Source organism: Neltuma alba, unplaced genomic scaffold (assembly GCF_004799145.2).
Source record: "Neltuma alba isolate B1F8T4 unplaced genomic scaffold, ASM479914v2 tig00013206_pilon, whole genome shotgun sequence".
In the NCBI taxonomy this organism is placed as follows: domain Eukaryota; kingdom Viridiplantae; phylum Streptophyta; class Magnoliopsida; order Fabales; family Fabaceae; genus Neltuma; species Neltuma alba.
Genome location: NW_021637511.1, coordinates 76,970 through 94,873, shown reverse-complemented (window position 1 = coordinate 94,873; position 17,904 = coordinate 76,970). Strand labels below are relative to the sequence as shown.

The following is a 17,904-nucleotide window of genomic DNA, read 5'->3' as shown; positions in this document are numbered from 1 at the left end:
CATCACTTTGATGATTATCTATATCAGATCTGGACTGTCCAAATATGATTTACCAGTGTAGAATTTCACATAATACAGATAATGGTTGTCAACTGCTGGAATATCAGATCTGGACTGTCCAAATACGATTTACCAGTGTAGAATTTCACATAATACAGATGATGGTTGTACTACTCCCGTACAACAAAACGGGTTACTACAAGTCTTATAGCAGGCAAGGGCGATGAACTCAACCATGGATTAAAGAGCAATTAGAATGATCAACGCATTATTAGACTCAACAATGCATCAGTTAGACCATACAAGAACCAGACCATGTCTATTGCCGGTATAGATCTCACTGCGTTCTTCATCATAGAAGAGAGCAGTGATTTCTTCCAAGGCTTCCGCAACTGTGCTCCTGATTCTGGAGGTATGCCTTGCCGTCCTTGAACTGCAACCATCACTTGAACAATTCTCCATGGGTGAGCTGTCGCTTGCTCTTATTTTAGCAAGACAATTGCCAGTTAAAATGTCGCTGACATTAATGGACCCTTCTGCATTAATGAGAAAGAGCTTGTCAGTGTCATGATTTAAAATTTGGCGTGTGCAGTGAGCATTTGACAAATTTCGTTGGATCATCTTTCCCAACCGATGGATAAGCTACAATCCTCAGTTTCAAGCTATTTCTCAACAGTGCTTTGCATCACAGAAAGTGCATTACCGGGGGAAGGGCCATGACAGAAAAACAAATAAGAGGCCCAGAGAGAAAAGGAAAGTCACCATTATCTTCAGACAATGGATCACCAGAATCAGCCTTGCAGTATGATATAATGAGATCTTGGTCACTACTTATATACGGATTATTTTTATTGCAGTCAGGATGCCACAAAAGGTGATCCTCAAAAGAAGTTACAAGCTCTCCACGGCAATTCCAAACAGCCACAGTACGAGTGCGAAAGGTCAGGAATAATTGTTTCTCATACAGAAATATAAATTCAGATGGTGTCATGAATTCACTAACTTCTGTTAATTCAAATGTCCGCACCTAAAATAAAATTAAAACTCAGATACTTGTGTGCAGATCAATGAATACCAGTCATGTAAAAGAGAATAATACTAACATCAAGAATTTGGAGATTCTCAATTTCTTGCTTGACAAGAAGTTTTTCATTAAACTGTTCAATGAAATCCACCTTCTTATTCCGATGAAGGAGGTGGTTGAACGATTTTAAAACAATACCATCTTCAATTGAGAGCATTTTAAGGGGAACATGACTGCCTGCTTTAGCAAAGATCAACAAACGTGATCCCCGGGCTGATGAAGAGAACAATAAAAAAGAACACAGTAAGTACAAATTAAGTAGGACACCCAAGACAAATGGAAAACGAGAACTGATTTTTCAAAGTACAGAGAAGATAATGTAATATCTTAATATACAATCTCTATGGTAGTATGAAGTGAAACTGCAAGTAAAGTTCACAGGTTCATAAAAGAGAGAATACCTCATCTTAATCTCTTGAACATTTTTATCAGAAATGGAGTAAAACATCGTATAATTTTTCAGATAGAACACCTTGTAGATGCCCAAAAACAGCAAAAGAAGTGCAAATGTTAGGATAAAGAAGTCAAAATAATAATTAAATCTTTGCACGCGAGTATTACACAATAAAATATTTACCTATCCGAAACAGAGTAGGTGAGAACCTTGCCGTTTACATCATCAAACTCAACAAAACCCGGCCACTTCAAAGATTCGGGTTCGAAAAGAGCAAAGCCAGAATTTGGTTGACCTCTCCTTATGTAGCTGGACAAACAAAAAACTATATATATATCAAAGAATCTGCAAATACAAGATACAAAAGCAACAGTTGCCATGTACAGTTCTTTCAGTTATCATGCGTGCTGATGAATCTCAAGGTTTTTCTCCCTCTTTTTCCCGGTGGGCATGGGGAAAAATGGAGGTATTTGCAAAACAATCAGAAAGCGCTAGACATACTCAATCCTTGTGCTTCGGCTTTTCAAAGAACTGTAACTGTCTGAAGGATAAACAGAAACTGTAATAAGTGAGTCATTGCTCTTATTATAGAACAGACTCCTTATAACTTCATCTGGACTCACGTTCAGAAAGCATATTCTTTGATTAGTTTCTGCAACCAAAATGGAAAGGAAAAAGAATAAAACATGCCATGTGTATCATATATCGAGTTTGATATGCAAATAGAATTGAACAACATATTTAGATATCATAAGACATAGATGATATTTATACCTCCACTAAATGCTGCCCAAACACCAGAATGTGCAAGAGCAAAAACTATGCCCTGTGCTGCCACAATCTCAATGATTTTTGACCTCGTTCTCAGAAGAGGTAGTACCACAGAAGAAGGGTCTTTTGCATCATGTATATCGTATTCTTCCTACAAACACATCCGTTAGAGATCAGACGAACCGCAACAAGCAAGGCAGAGCATGGCGTAGTTACACCAAAGTACACATCTCCCTCGCATATATGACAGAATATTCATCAATTAAACTAGAGCAAACATCATATTGTACCACTGGATGTTTCAACAATAGAAACCACAGGAATAAGCAAAAGAAGTTCCTGAAGAAGGCCCAACAAAAGACTTAAGCAGCACATCACAAATATACTCTGCTTTTATATGCACATATATATCACTCGTCTCCAAATCATGATAAGCACAAGCAAACGAGTACATGCTTTAAAGTTCCATTTTACTCACTTTCATCAGGAGATCCACCAATCTTATTATCCAGTTTCATATAACGTTTTCCCAGCCATCCTTATTCCTATCATACCGACCATTAATATCAGGATTCAAGCTAATTGCCATGAAATTGTCTTGAAGTTAAACTGTTCAGTTGCGAGCAATTAACTCAAATAGTTCGCCAAGCATATTGCTCGACAAGGACATACTAATTCAATCCCAACACTTTGAGAACACAGTCAGAACTCGGGGGGGAAACTAATCAAGTCATAAAACAGAAAGTAGAAAGCAAAAGACCACGCTTTGGTAACCGAACCTGCAAGCGGAAGTTACGAAATCTTTCTTGAGCATCGCTCATACTGAAAGCTCTATCACGCTTAGAACTAATTTAAAGCCTCCGAATAATAAGTTACTACATGAAACCATACTATACATAAACCATAAATAATAAGTTTTATTACATTCCCATACCAATAAACAGGACCCACCCATAGCAGAAATGGGAATTGAAGCCATAATAGTCCATGTGGGGTTGACTTGTGACATAGATTTTAATCCAAGCTGAACCTTATCATATTGATTTTTCTTTTCCCGCCTTATCATATAGATTTTGTCAAGTATAGTGTAGCTTCTGCTAAGTTATTTTCAATTGATTCAGTTAGTATTTTGTTATGTATTTCTCCAAACTCTTGTGTATATATACCCACTTCTCATTAATGAAAGTATCTTATCGTTTTCCCACACATCAAGTCACAGATTTAACACTCATCTATTGCAACCTACTACTAATTATATAATAATTTGTAACTGTTTTTTCAAAATTTTAATACAAAACCTTTTAGAGAAAAAGCTAAGTAATTATATGTCATTCATCATTAAGGACCATTAGTCCCTAAACACCTTCTTAGACCATTCACAAGTTAAGGGGAAAAAATGCCCAATTGACTCATCATCGGCATTACAGCATGCATATTCCATAATCAAAGTATTGTCCTAATAGCAAGCCATCTATTTTTTGTCAATAATCAATTTTTGGTGATCTATCATAAGATAAATGAGTGCTTTGGCATTTATATATATATTTTTTTCGTTCGTTCGTTTGTTACCTGGACTGGTGGTTGTTTGCTGTATTTTGTTGATATATTGAATTTCCTTTGGTTAAAAAATTAAGAAAATTACGCAACACCAAAAGAAATGTCAATAAAACATTGATCATGTCTAAAAATAACATATTGTTTCTCCAAGGCTGTTATAGCTGTCCATCGATAATTAATGTTTGCCACCAAACTTCTCAGTGACCAGCAGTTTTAGCTGGAGTTCTCAGATTTGTATCATTTAAAATTGCAAATTTAATGGAAAGACAAGATAGAAAATCAAAAGGTTCATAAATCATAAGTCTAAATTTCGTCATCTCAATCTGTTACCAAAAAAAATCGTCATTTCAATCCCTCTCACCACACAGAATTCAAATCACATCGTTCTGCCTTCCAAGTTCAAACACAACATCATGGAGCAACATATTGAAACAGAGCACTCTCGTTGGGAAGTACAAGAAGAAGAAGAAATGGAAGAGGCCGCTTTAGAAGGAAGGAAATCCTCACAGCGTTTCAAGGACGATAAAATGAATGCGAGCGGGGGGGCGGGAACATCTTCGTCTTCTCCACATTCTATACAGAAAGAGAATGAAGTTTCAGAGATCAACTATACCATTAGTGAACACAAACATCACTGTACTGATGAAGAAGTAAAGGACGCAGCAACAGGTGTTGATGCCATGACTCGCACTACTAGTATTGTTCTATTGCAGAGTAAAGATATTGCTTCCTTTGGCATCAAGAAGGTACATAATTAACTCTCTCTTGCTTCCTTTTAGTTTATGGATTTTTTATATTGTTTCTTGCTAGAATGTGTACATGAAACCTTGTTCTTTAGTCTTCCCCCTTGTTCAAATGATCCGTCAATGCACATTTTCACTTAGTGCTGGAATTCCCGAGAAATATGGAGATTTTGTTTCGTGAATTGATACCCAGATATTCAAAACACTCCATTCAATGGTGTGAACAATCAACACGTGAAAACTGTGGAGGACAAAGGCCCTTTAGATTCACAATCATCGCATTTACAGAATTCATCTGAAGTGAACGCTGAAACTGTCCAACATTTAGACGATGAAACCAGTCCAAAAGCAGATCCTGAGTTGATAGAAGACTTTGACAGAGAGTCAGAGAACTAGATGTTGAGGCAGTGTTGGCCAATCAAGAGTCCCATAATTTGTTTTGTCCTAATTGTAAGTCTTGCATTACCAAAAGGTCATCCTCAGAAAAAGAAAACGGAGAGTTCAAGATTTAGATCCTAACGCAAAGCGTGACAAGTTTGATACTGTAGTTAGCTCCAAGCCGGTTGATGATTTTGCATATGAAGCCAACCAAAGTGATGAAGTAATCGCAACTCATATTGATAGAGAAGTGCCACCTGTTGATAGTTATAGTCATGAAAGAGAACCAGAAGTCTTCAGATGCTTATCATGCTTCAGATATTTTATCCCTACAGGTAAGTAAATGATTATCTTTACTCAGCAACATATCATGTAGGTGAAGTCTTTGACTAATAGATAGATCCTTCATGCAGGTGAAGGTTGAGATTTTGTGCACAAAATTACATACTCTTTCCTGATGACATGTACAAAACTATAAATTGATATGGAAGTAATATTCTGTGCCCATCATCCGCAAGAGCTTAATAATCTGATTATTTTGGCCGGAAATGGTTTCAGTTTGTTCCGAAAATTTTTTGGTACTCATCGGCAAGAAAGTTCAAAGAATTCTTCAAGCTTACCTGCATTTGACTGACAAGGTTCCTCAAGGTTACCCATGACCGATGAGAAAAATCTTTCAAATATACCAGCCTCCGATTCAAATTGGTTCTTCTCGCTATTTAGTTCAAATAAGCGGAGAACAGCTAGTAAGTAAGGCTTTATATTATCATTAGTACTTCAAAGTTCTAATTAAATTGCTTTCACTGAGGAAAACAGCTGATTCTACGCTATGCCACAGTTGTGGAGCCATATTTTGTTTCTTTCTTATTCCTTGAGAAATTTCGAAGTTTGTTCTTACCTGATGGTCAAGCTCTTAGAAAAGAGCTGCATTCATGGGAGCATATTATACTCCTTCTGGTTTTCTTCCCATTAAAATTCCTCTTAGTTCCTTTCATGCGCTTTCTTGAATAGTTGAGACGTAAGATCAGGGACATTTGCATCGCATGCAGTAAATTTCACACGACTCAAACAAGTCTATCTTTGAAAAGGTCGTTCCTTGATAACTCAATTGGATCATTACCAGTTCAATCCTTTCCAGGTCTCTTACCTCCAAATAAACCATTCTGTACCCAAAAGATAAAAAGTTGTAATTCAGGTATTGGAGAAGTTTTCTGTTTCATTTTTATCTATGAGATTTTAATCCAAAACTTGCATAATTTCTCAGTCGTTTATCAAAAATATTCATGTACACCATGAAACCCATACAAAGTAGCTTGATACACATAATCGTAGTTTTAAAACATGTTATTCATTACATAGGTTCATTTCCAGTTCAGTAATCAATATATTGCTACTTGTTTCAATAAATCACTCTGAAGCAGACTTCGTAGCTTCGGTGAACCTTTCTGGTGATGTTATATGGAGAATCAAAGGTAACTGGGAGAATGGGTAAAAGCGTTTAGGAGAATTAGGATCGGTGGGCAATTCGGCTATTCGGGTATTTAAAACATGCCTTTATTGTATAAATAAGGGAATAGCAAATGTGATCAGTGTGAATGAAATAGTTCTCAGTGCTATTGTGATTCAGAAGTTTTCCATGCATCAGGTGATATTATACCAAAGCAAGGGAGACATCTTTCAGCAATTACAATTACTAGTGAAGCAGTTGTCAAAGCTGAAGAACATGCAAAAGATCCCGCTCCGAAGCCTTATGAAGAAGAAACTGAGGATTCAGAGAAGGATGTATACAAGAAATCCGGTATAGCAATGGAAGATAAATTAAATATTCAGAATAGTTATCATCCGTCGTCAATGCAGGGTTCACAGGTAACTGCTCAGTCATTTTGCAATGCAGAGCTTGCAAAGAATGCAGCTTCAGATATGCAAGATATTGGCGGAGATGCTGAATGTTTACCAGAACAAGATCTTACCGTGGTTGAAAAAGCGAAAAAGGAAATTGAAGAAGAAAGAAATCATCTGGTCGGAACAGAAAAGAAAGGTATTTGCAAGAATGAGATAACCATATGTTAAATATCAATTATGCATGACTCTAGCTCATGTCTCTAGAGTTTATGCTCTCAGAGAAAACTCATTTTAAGAGTTTCTTCGGGACACCTGGTCAAATTAAAACAAGCTGATAGACCAAGCCAATCCCATAGATATTTAAGTACTACAGATGTGGGTTTAACTGAAATAATGTGTCAGGCATGCTTACCTCTCTGTTTATAATTGGCTAGCTTAACGATTTTATACAACTCATATTCATCCAAAAAAATTGAGAGCTTACCGTGAATCAACAGTAAATATGTGTTAATTATGATGCAGGGAGTGAGGTCATCGTGTTAGTTGAACCAGTTGAACCCACCACTATTCAAACAGAAGATATTGTTCCAATTGAAGGTACGATTTTGACAGAAACATCTACTCAAGCTCAAGTACATAATGATGAACAAGCAGGAGGTGAAGTTGGGGAACCGTATGGACGGGAAATACTTAAAAGCATTGCGTGGTTTAATTGAATCAATCGCAAGTCTGGGAATTGTGACATCTGCAGCTAGTGCTGGTTCTTCTTCGTGCAAGTCTTCTTTAATAAGAAGTCACCATCTGGACTTCTAATATTATTTCAACTTAATAGTTATGAGATATCACTAGGCTAAAGTTGCCATTTTAGTTGTTAGTGAATATTATAGCCCTGGGATTAGCATATCTGGTTGGTGGACTTTTCATCATTGTTCATCATGTGAGTGAGTTTCCTTGTATTCTTGGTGTTATAATTACTTTAATATCTTTATTGTCTCTCTTGCTTTCTTTTCCAATCAATTTTTTATGCATACAAACAATAGTTGGATATCATTGCTTTATATTACGACTTACGTTGAGAGTTACATATTATTGTCCAATATTCTGCATCAGACAATAGGCAAAAGTATAAACATACAATTGATGAATCCAATATTTGGCTTTAGAGACACATGAATCATATTTACCAAGCTGGATTAATTTTTAAAGCATGAAGACAAGCCCTTGTTACTTTCACAGCTTATGGAATTGAAAGAAGATGACTCTGGAGGGGATACAGAGGAAACAAACAAACAAGAAGATCGGTACCAGAGACTGCTTGGTCGCCGAGAAAACTTCGTACTTCATGCAGTTGTCACTGTTTTATCATTCGTAGTAGCCGGTGCTGTCCCTGTCGTTATTTACGGCATATTGATCGGTGAAAATTACTCTTCGGAAGTGAAGGTTGCAGAAGTAGTGGCCGCTTCTATGGTATGCATCATTCTGCTTGCAATTGGCAAGGTTTACACCAAAAGACCGCCCAAATCATACGCCAAAACACTGTCGTATTATGTTACCTTGGCGGTTGCAACTTCGGTAGTGTTTTATGTAGTGGGACAATTAATTAAGGATCTCATAGAGAAGCTCAGTGAATTAGAGTCAGGTTTTGCCGTACACATGCCCATTTTAGGCTCAGCAGAGAGGGAACCACCATGGACATCATATTGAAGTTGATTAGATATCCAGACATTACTTTTCATATAATTTTGTCCTCGTTCGCGTGATAAAATTGTGCTGATTTTTCCTCCTTTTGGGTTTTGGCCCTCGTTGGCGTTGGCTGATTTTGGAACCCTTTTCTTCATTTGGCAAATTTGCCAATTGTTATGACCGGAGTCAAACGTGAGGGTGACAACGGCAAGTTTTATTTGGACAGTTATGATGAAATGCGTTTCTAATAGTTTCCGCTTAATTAACAGTTTTTTGTAGATTAAATTATTGCTGATGGTTAATCTTTACATGGTTTGGAATTATGTTTGTACTCATTACCAGTAGTTTGGGATAATCACCCTCTTCGCGGATGATTACCTTCAGAAAAATATACATTTTTCTATGTGAAACCCATCAATTAATCAATTATTTATCTCTCAGATATGGATATCACTGTCATGTAAAATCATCTTCAAAGAATCCGAACCCACTTCTTAATAACAAGATCCCATGAGAGAAATTGTTGCTAACATAACTAATCAACTAAAAAATACGAGTAAGAATTGTGTCTAACCTGTCAGTACCAGATCACACACATCCGTACTGGCGTACTTGGTCATGTGAGACATCAATAAATATTTTCTGCAGGTTGAACGAGCCAATCATTTATGATGCAACAATATGCAAAGACTTCTGTGATAGTTTTTATTGACTTGGGTTAAAGGGTTGCATTTACATCATCACTAGTCACTAATCTGATAATAGACTAATTGTAGCAGTCAACTTATCCACAATAAGCCATAATTCCAACGTATGAAGCCACCGCATTATATGATTCATGAGCATTTGGGTCAACATTGGATCTAACTATTGGAGAATACCCCGTGGATTGGAGAAACAGGATATTATTTCTATGAGAAGGTGATGCTACAATGGTACAAGGACACAATTTACAACCTTCGACCCAACCCAATTGATCACTATCAACCCGCTGAACGAAATATGGAAAACCATTCCTGATTTGTGCGTGTTTTGATGCAACACCAAGCAGGAATTTAGGGAAAACTTGGTACTAAATTTGCTATGAACAGGTCCTGTGATGATGATAGAGATTATCTTTATCCTTAAGGCTATCCATAGCATCAATGAAACTTTGCCTCAGCGGGTTTACCTCCCCTGAAAGCTGAAAGAGAGAAGAATGATCTTGACCCTGGCACACAGACATGTAGAAGCAGCAATGAATAGAGTGTAACACTACTAAGACTAATAAGAAAATATAATTTGCTGACACACAAAAAGATAGACCTTCATGTCGGGGATTACTCAGAGAAAGGACTCACCTTTTGTAGTAGGACCAGCACCAAAATCCCGGCCTCCTTGCATCTTGTGAGGGACCTTGCCATCGAGTTTGCTTAAAGCTGCAGATCGCAATTGTATGAGCAACAAGTAAAAAGCCATGTCTATTAGCTTTCAATTATTTAAGCACAACACATACATCTTTACTATTTCCCTTTTTCAGGGCCTGAACTCATTGGTGACGGTTTCATTCCTCTCAAACATCATTTCACCATCAGGTTTGGTAACCAAAGACGATATATTGAGGAGCATTAGTTTAAATGAGATATGCTGAAGCTCCAATGGCTAAATTACAAGACTTTCAGTTCTAATTTAACATTGAAATTAAAAGCAAGACTTGCCATTTGCATATAATATGGAGCTATGCTGTTAAAAGAAGCTTCAGCACAAGACAGAAAGAGGTACGAAAGCTATCTAATTAGGAAACCATCTCATGTTGGAGCTTATCACGTTCAAGTACCATATAGCATGAACTTGTCAAAGGGCTAAAAATATTTAAGGTGACGAAAGAGCAGTGTGTCAAATGAAACTGAAGTATACGATATACCATAGGGGGGAAAAAAATTGAAGACAGCGTGGAGAGGGGTTTAAAACCAAAAAAAGCAACAATGAAAGAAGAGCAAAGGGCAAAAGTTGAAACATGCTTAATAAGTTTGCTAGTACCTAAATTTTTGTCGTAGCCTTCATGTAATGAACTCTTTGGTTGCCCATAACTTTTAGCATGCAGTGCAGCCTTTCTCAGTAGATTTTCAGCATTTCTTTTTGTACCATTTTTAGATTCCTCAGCATCATCCTCTCCTTCAGAAAAGACGGATGGGCTAGACCAGCCAGTGGAATTTGTATCCCCCTTGCTCTTTCGAGCAAATTTCAGGAGTCTTTTCAATCCTTTTGGTGCATCCTTTTGGTATATCATGGCAGGAGGATTCTCAGCATTTCCCCACTCACAAGTGTCAGGTTCACTACTTTCCTCTTGCAGCATCTGGGATAGAGAATGGCGAACTCGAGGACTAGCTAATCCTGCTGGAACAATATTGGCCGGAGATGCAGGTTGAAATGAGCCATCCTCACACGTCTTCGGCAGTTCTAGATGCTCTTCTATTTCCTCCCAAGCAGTAGGGGGTATGGTTGATTCTTCTTCAGTATTCATCTTCAATGAAGACCATTCCACATTTGTCGAGACATCACCAACTTCGGTAGGTACTTCGTCTACATTATCTGTTTCCCCAGATTGCAAGTGATTATTTATCTGACATTCCGGTTCTAGAACAGCATTCTGATTATTAGGTGTCACTGAATCCCTGTCCGAATGCTGACTGAGCAAATCAGAAGTATTTGCAACCAAATCGGTTTCTTGAGCTTCAATTGGAACCCCATTGTCTCTAGGAGATTCCTCAGGCTTAGGAGAAATCTTTTTCTTGCTAGTAATAGCAGTGCTATGTCCAGTCCTTGAACCCTTCCGCAAAAAGGGTTTCGATTCCACCGGCACTACACTGCTTTTCTTGGTTCCCTTGTTGGTTAAGCTAATCTTCGAAGGAGTGGAAGAATCTAGAGAAGCACTTGTCACTTTTTCTTTCATTTCCTTACTCTTGTTTGAGATTGCTGCCTGCTGTTTTTCATTTTTGCTTTTGAGGCTCCTAACATTATTAGTTTGGGTTTCTTTCTCCTTTCTAATTCGTGGCTGAGTTCTTTCCTTTTGTGGACTTGGTTGAGGAACAGATGCTGCTGACTGTGGCTTTCGACGTGTTGGGGTGGTGCTAGCTGAAGAAACTCCACCCCGAACTTTAGCAGGGGAAGTTGCAGCAACCCTTGGTGAAGGTGTTGCTGACCAAGACTTACGGGTAGCAGGCAATGGTGATGCTTTAGATGACACCTTTTTGGTAACTGCAGGCTTGGAGGCTTCCTTTGAGGAATTTGCAGGTTGAGTTGGATTCCTGAGGGACTTCTGAGGCTTCCGTGTTGTATTTTTTTTAGTTCCATTCCCACTATTGGACAGCATTTCAGCTTTTTTCTTATCCAGTATCTGCTGCACAGCTCGAAACTGTGCCTCCTTTTCAACTTTTTTACTGGTATTCCCTCCTTGAAGTTTAGCATCTCTTTTCTCCTTGTAATCATCATAAGATCCTCCTCTTTGTTCACTTGGAATATTCTGATTTTTACTAGGCTGGGACTTGCCAAATTTTACAGACTTACTTTCCATCATTTTCATAAGAATCTCGTTATACTCTGCTTGCTTTTGTTGATTCCATTCTGCTGATGCGGCCCACTTTCTGGTTTCCTTTCCAAGGTCTGGATTTGTTTCTGCTTGGTTATCAACTGTGTTAGACCTAATATTTTCCTCTCTTTCTGGTTTTACATTGTTTTCAGTGACCTCATTATAATTATGACTTTCAGACACAAAATCAGACACCACTTCTCCCTCTACACTTTTTGGGTTCTTAACATCTGCCATGTCATTGGAAGTTGCAGAAACAGAATCTTCAGAATCGTTTTGTGGCTGGCACTGGATGGAGTTTTCCCCCATGCCTGAACTCCATCTTCTTAATACAGATTTATTTGTATTGATAGAGGCATCTGTCATTGACCTCCTAGTCTGAATGTCTGTAGCGTGATCCCTCTGCTTGCTTTCAAATAGATTGATGGCATCTTGCACAGTTATCCTCCTCACATCAATCTCCGGCTTCTTATAAGATTTTTCAGATATTTCCTCTTCAGAGCCATTTGTAGCAGCATCTCTATACGATGTTGCCCTTTCTCTCGCAGGGATAAAATTAAGACTCTTGATGGTCAATGCAGCAGCCCTTCGGGGTCCAGTTCTTCCTATTTGTATTCTCCTCATTGGGGATGCTGACCTTCTGGGTGTTGCAGATCTTGTGAGAGACCGACTTCTTTCAGCAGATGCCTGACCTTCATCACTAGAGTGAGATGATTCTTCACTTTCTGATGAACTCTGTCTCTCAATTTGAGCAACTTTAGCTGGCGAAACACCATACTTAACTGGTGTTTCTTGGTGCACTGGCTTGGAAATCTGAGAATTTTTTACAACCCTGGTAGAATCATCTGTCGCGTTGCATGAAGAGAAAGCTGGTTCATTGTGCAGCGGACCAACATCCTGGCTCTTTTGGTTCAATTCTATAAGCTTACTCAAAGAGTTCCTGAGATCAATAAAACAGTGAACGGGGAGAAAAAGATCTTAGCAACTCAGCAGTTTTTAGTTAGATGGAGGAGGAAGGAATCGTACATATTAAATGCAGTATTGCTAAAGTCTTGCAAGTTCTGAAGGAAAAGAGCATATGATTTGTTATCCAAAACTTACCCAATATTAGTGGCTGCAAATTGTTGACAAAACTCTGCTAAATCACTGATATCTTTGGGGGAGGAGGTGGAATTGGTAGCCTTGTTAAAAGTTGTTGCTAACTCCTTGCTTAATGCTGAGAACCTCAGGTCCATTGCTCGCAGTAGCTCATTCCTGTAAATATAAGTTCAATTGGGAGCAGAGTTGATAAACATGTAGCCTAAACTTAATAGCCACAGGAACATACTTTGAAGCATCAGATGCTGTAGTGTTAACTTGAACCTGTCATATGCACCACAATGTTAGTTGAAATGCAATGTAATAAAGAAAAGAATATTGATTAAAAATAGTGAGGCTGAATTTAAACAAAAAATGAAATCAGCCAGCAGTGCTCAAGAAAAGAAATTACTTCGGAGGATGGTGTCATGTCAGTTGAACTGTGGCCATCTGTCAAAAGAGGTAAAGCCATAATGATAAAAATCAATAGAAATCTGGAGAACATAGGTATCTTGGGTAAAACACGGGGTATTACATGGAGAGCAGGGGAGTTGCTAAAGCAAGCTGAAGCATGACAGACGCCAAACTACTAACACTTCTACACATAATGATAGTTCAACTTACACAGAAAACCCATATCACTAAGAGGAATATGTTATCCTACAAAGAGAAAATTTACTAAAATCAACTTGATTATTGATTGCTAGATTTAGAATATTAGATCAAACTCTTATTTAATATTTTAATATAACCAGCGCCCTGACATGGTAGGGCAGCGCAACAACAGAACTCCATCCTAACAACAAATACCAAAGGCTAAACTTATCCAAATCACAAACAACTGAGAATTGTTAAGACTTTATAAATCATAACAGTTATCCTGGTCAAATAATCATCCAGCTTGATGAAGACAAGAAACAAATTTTAAATTTTCGAGGACAGCACAGAGATAGTAGTAGGCATGGGTTTCCGACTTTAAATGAAATTTTGATGTATACAACAAGAAATACTTGGAAGATTAAGACAAAGAATATCCAGATCAGCAACCACTAGTTTACTTGGAATATCAGGGCATAAAATTAACCCGGCCCTAGTAACATTAATGGTCATGCCGAAGCCAATCTGGCAATCTCTCTCAGAGGGACCTACTTTATCTCTTAACGAGTTAATCACAGGATCCTAATGGTGGGCAAGAATCAACAAGGCCTAAAAGTACAAGTTACCAAGAATTGAAAAATCACCTTTTTCCTCACCTTCAGGATGATGCTTCTGGTCCTGATTCAGAAGAATATCATCAATTAGAAACTACACACATACAGCATATATTAATTCAGAGACACATAATATCACCTTTCCATATAAAGAAAGATGGAAATTTTTTGAGTCCTCCAGCTGAGACATCTCATTTATGATAGCATTGATAGTGTCTATCAAATCAGGTGAGCCAACAACATCAAGGAATCTGAGTGATGAAATAACAAGAGAGAAGTTGTTAAGTGTATTTACTGTATTAGAAATAAAATGCAAAATAAAAGCAGAGAACAAACTGATCTTTGACAGGAACCTTTTAACAGTTGCTTTAGTAAACCATTCAACATCATGCAGATTTTTTGGTGACTTCAGCTCAAAGCTTGCATCCAATCCCTTTGCACACAGATCATTTATTCCAGGTAAATGTGGCAACAAGTATTCCAAAAGCCCTCCTGCCACTTTCTCCACTTGTTCCTCCCTACAAACAAATGCTTCATATCTGGACCACAACCGAAGAAAAGAGTAAAGAGCCAGCAAAAGTCCAAAAAATGTACAGTTCACATGACTGAGAACTGCTAGTCAATGTGTAAATGAATTACTTAAGGAAGAAATAATGGACAAATGAAATCCTAATTAACTGCAATGACTGAAATTTTTAACAGGTGCAAGTTGGCAGCTGAGGGCTCGGGTGGTCAGACAAGCATTTCACAAGTCTACTTTAAAGACAATTTAAAATCAATATTCTGTTGATTGGATTTTATGAAATACTGACTATATATTAAAACGCAAGTTAGATTCATATCTGAATCAAACAACAAAACTTTCCATGATTAAGAAGCATTAGTTATTCCCAAGTTTAACTTGAACATCAAGACCGATGTTAGGTATGCAGCTTGTGCGCTTGGATCTGGCAATCTATAGTGCATGCAATTATTTCTACAAATTTACAGGGCTATTCCAAGTGTTTAATTCAAAGAGATCACTTTCAAAGTTATAATCAAATGCAACTCTAAGGACTCTCACTTTACAAGGATAGTATTAAAATTAGTTCATGCAACCAAATCTGCTTCAACCTTAAGCCTAATTTTATCTCCACTCAGCATCAATCCTAACCTGTTTTGGTTGGGAAAAATCTGAATCGAAGCAGAATCTAATGGCACATCACCAGCTAACGCATCACCCATTACGAAATGCTCAAATCAAAATCCAAGGAACTTGAACCTGAAAGAAGCAGGAAAAAAATATTTAGATTGAGATATGGATTAAATGTCACCCTGAAACTAACAAGATATTTCAACTGGAAGACCAAAGTGATAACATGTGAGTCCTCTGTATTAGGCTTTAAAAATCTGCTCATAGCTCAAGCAGAAGCGAGCCAGAATTAATTTCGATTTGCATATTGAGAAGCTCGAGTAATTTCATTATTAGAATTTAGAAACAAAGCATTGAAAGACTTGTTTATATGAGGCATGCACAGTTAAAGAGTAGAGATTCTCCAAGTCATATATCACCAAACGAATGACGCGTATATGAAATTTATTTCATTTGCAACGCCGACAGGGAGGCAAAATAAGTTTAGAATTGTAATTTTTTCAAAATGACCACATTCGTCTTAAATACAGACTGCTGAATAGCATGCGCAACTTTTATTACAATGCTACGGGAAAACAAAATACACATTTAAAAAACCACATGAAATGTTCGTCTTGAAAATATAATGAAGTAGAGAATCAAACAAGCAAAGGGGAAAAATAAGTGAACCAAAAAAAAAAAAACCTGAACTAGCTTCAAATTTCAGTGCACCCAGCAAGAAGTCAACAACAGATTTGCAACAGGGCAAAATCCAAATGTGGTCAAAGAGCATGGCTAGTTTGGAAAGAAAAAAAAAAGTGACGCAAACTCAGATATTGTGACTTGATAATCAGAAAATAATTCCCAGATCAAAAGAGAAAAGGACGATAATTAGATATGCTTGCAGTGAAGTCAGATCTAGCATGTCGCCAAACCGCCTAAATTTCGGAAAAAAAGCCATATGCCGAGTGAGTTCCAGTGAAGCAAATAAGGAAGAAAATCTTTGGGTTCAAATCTGGAAGAGTCCGCAGATTTTACAACGGGTGAGTCAAATTCTGCTGATTGGTGAAGAATCCAAGGCATTGCAACTTAACGAATACTTGAAAATGATTAAAAAATAATGCCCAATGGTTACAGGGGGCAGGAAAGAGACGACGAAAAATGCGAAGAAAGTCTTCCAAAGCAGAAAACCAATGCAAGGAGAACATAAGCGAAAGGCCTAAACCTGTGAGCTAAGATCTGGACTGTATTACTCCGAATGAATGCGGGAGTTAGAGATCTTCGAAATGCAGAAGCGGAAGCTGCGGTCCCTGAGCTCCAATTTGGGAGAGTGTGAATGGCGAGCTCGGTAGGCCTATAGTGATGACTGACGAGAGGCGATTTAGTGAACGAAGAAAGACAAGGCGCGTCGATTTGCAATAACTGGAAAGGAAAAACAGACTGTGCTTTAACTGACGCGTGACCGCACGCTCCAGGACCACGGGGTGGGCCCCAACTGTTCTGTCGGTATTTTTCGGAAAAAGAAAATCTTAACTTTACTCGGGTAGCTTCCCTGGGAGTCCTTGTCCTGAGGCAACAATTTAAATTATTTAAACAACAATTTTATTTTTCTTTAAAAAAAAAGTGGAGGCACTTAAAAATATTTTTTCCTTATATTCTAAAATATAACAAAACAAAAAAAGCTAAATGGAATGATGGAATCATATAGCTAGTTTTCTTTTAGGTGAAATTCAAATAAAGACCCTCAAGTATGTAAAATTGCAATTTGAGATCTTGAATTTGGAAAATAGCATATTAGGACCCAATTCTATTTTTGCAAATATGAAATCGTGATGAAATGTCTGAAATGCTTCTTAGCGAAATTATGATTTAGTCTATTGAAATTGTCATTCGCTAAAGTAAACATGTCATTTCCCATAATCAACTCGTCATTTAGCATATCTTCAGTCAAGTTGTGATTTGATCTATTGAAGTTGTCATTCGTTAAAGTAGACTTGTCATTTCTCATAGTTAACTTGTCATTTGGCTTATGGGCATTTCAAACACTTCACCTTGATTTTATATTTGAAAAAGTAGGACCGGGTCCTTATCTACTATTTTCCAAATTCATGGTCCTAAATCATAATTTTATATATTCAGGAGTCTTTATTTATAATTTTTTTTATTTTATACCCATATAGCATATTATTTGTCTGTCTCGCATTTTGAATGAGGGAGACGGAATATCAACTTCATAGAATGTATAAATAAAACAAAAAATATCAACAAAAACGGTCACATAACTATTGGAGAATTGAAAAAATATGAAAAGGAATAAAGTGGAGATTTTAAAGATGATGGTGTGTTTTGCGATTTGGGGAATACGTAATGCGGAAGAATTGTGTATTGTGAAGAAGAGCGGAGGGGAGGAAGAGAGACAGTAGGGAGGGCGACCAATTGAAGGAGGAAGCGTGCGTGTTGAGAGGGAACACATGTTCGGATCTGT

At 37.5% G+C, this 17,904-nt stretch overlaps 3 protein-coding genes and 1 pseudogene across 5 annotated transcripts; 2 read left to right on the top strand and 2 right to left on the bottom strand.

Moving 5' to 3' along the window:
• Positions 1-255: 255 nt before the first annotated feature.
• Positions 256-3,238, bottom strand: LOC114735395 (uncharacterized; annotated as a pseudogene).
• A 2,278-nt stretch (positions 3,239-5,516) lies between these two features.
• Positions 5,517-7,485, top strand: LOC114735394 (uncharacterized). The gene is made up of 4 exons (XM_028923082.1): positions 5,517-5,673; positions 6,573-6,725; positions 6,822-6,965; positions 7,292-7,485. Exons 1-4 carry the CDS (start codon positions 5,583-5,585, stop codon positions 7,483-7,485), a joined length of 582 nt encoding a protein of 193 aa, XP_028778915.1. The 5' UTR covers positions 5,517-5,582.
• A 173-nt stretch (positions 7,486-7,658) lies between these two features.
• LOC114735378 (membrane protein of ER body-like protein) lies at positions 7,659-8,596 on the top strand. The gene is made up of 2 exons (XM_028923066.1): positions 7,659-7,706; positions 8,006-8,596. Exon 2 carries the CDS (start codon positions 8,009-8,011, stop codon positions 8,471-8,473), a length of 465 nt encoding a protein of 154 aa, XP_028778899.1. The 5' UTR covers positions 7,659-7,706; positions 8,006-8,008; the 3' UTR covers positions 8,474-8,596.
• A 538-nt stretch (positions 8,597-9,134) lies between these two features.
• Positions 9,135-16,769, bottom strand: LOC114735380 (nucleolar protein dao-5). Of its 3 annotated transcripts, none has more exons than XM_028923067.1 (11): positions 16,645-16,769; positions 15,462-15,569; positions 14,662-14,847; positions 14,448-14,559; positions 14,321-14,372; positions 13,510-13,547; positions 13,348-13,382; positions 13,122-13,274; positions 10,472-12,960; positions 9,793-9,870; positions 9,135-9,662 (listed from the first exon to the last, which is right to left on the bottom strand). In XM_028923067.1, exons 2-11 carry the CDS (start codon positions 15,530-15,532, stop codon positions 9,595-9,597), a joined length of 3,282 nt encoding a protein of 1,093 aa, XP_028778900.1. In that variant the 5' UTR covers positions 15,533-15,569; positions 16,645-16,769; the 3' UTR covers positions 9,135-9,594. The 3 variants fall into 3 exon arrangements, with proteins under 3 accessions (XP_028778900.1, XP_028778901.1, XP_028778902.1); XM_028923068.1 differs by having other exon boundaries at positions 14,339-14,372; XM_028923069.1 differs by having other exon boundaries at positions 14,351-14,372.
• Positions 16,770-17,904: the final 1,135 nt, after the last annotated feature.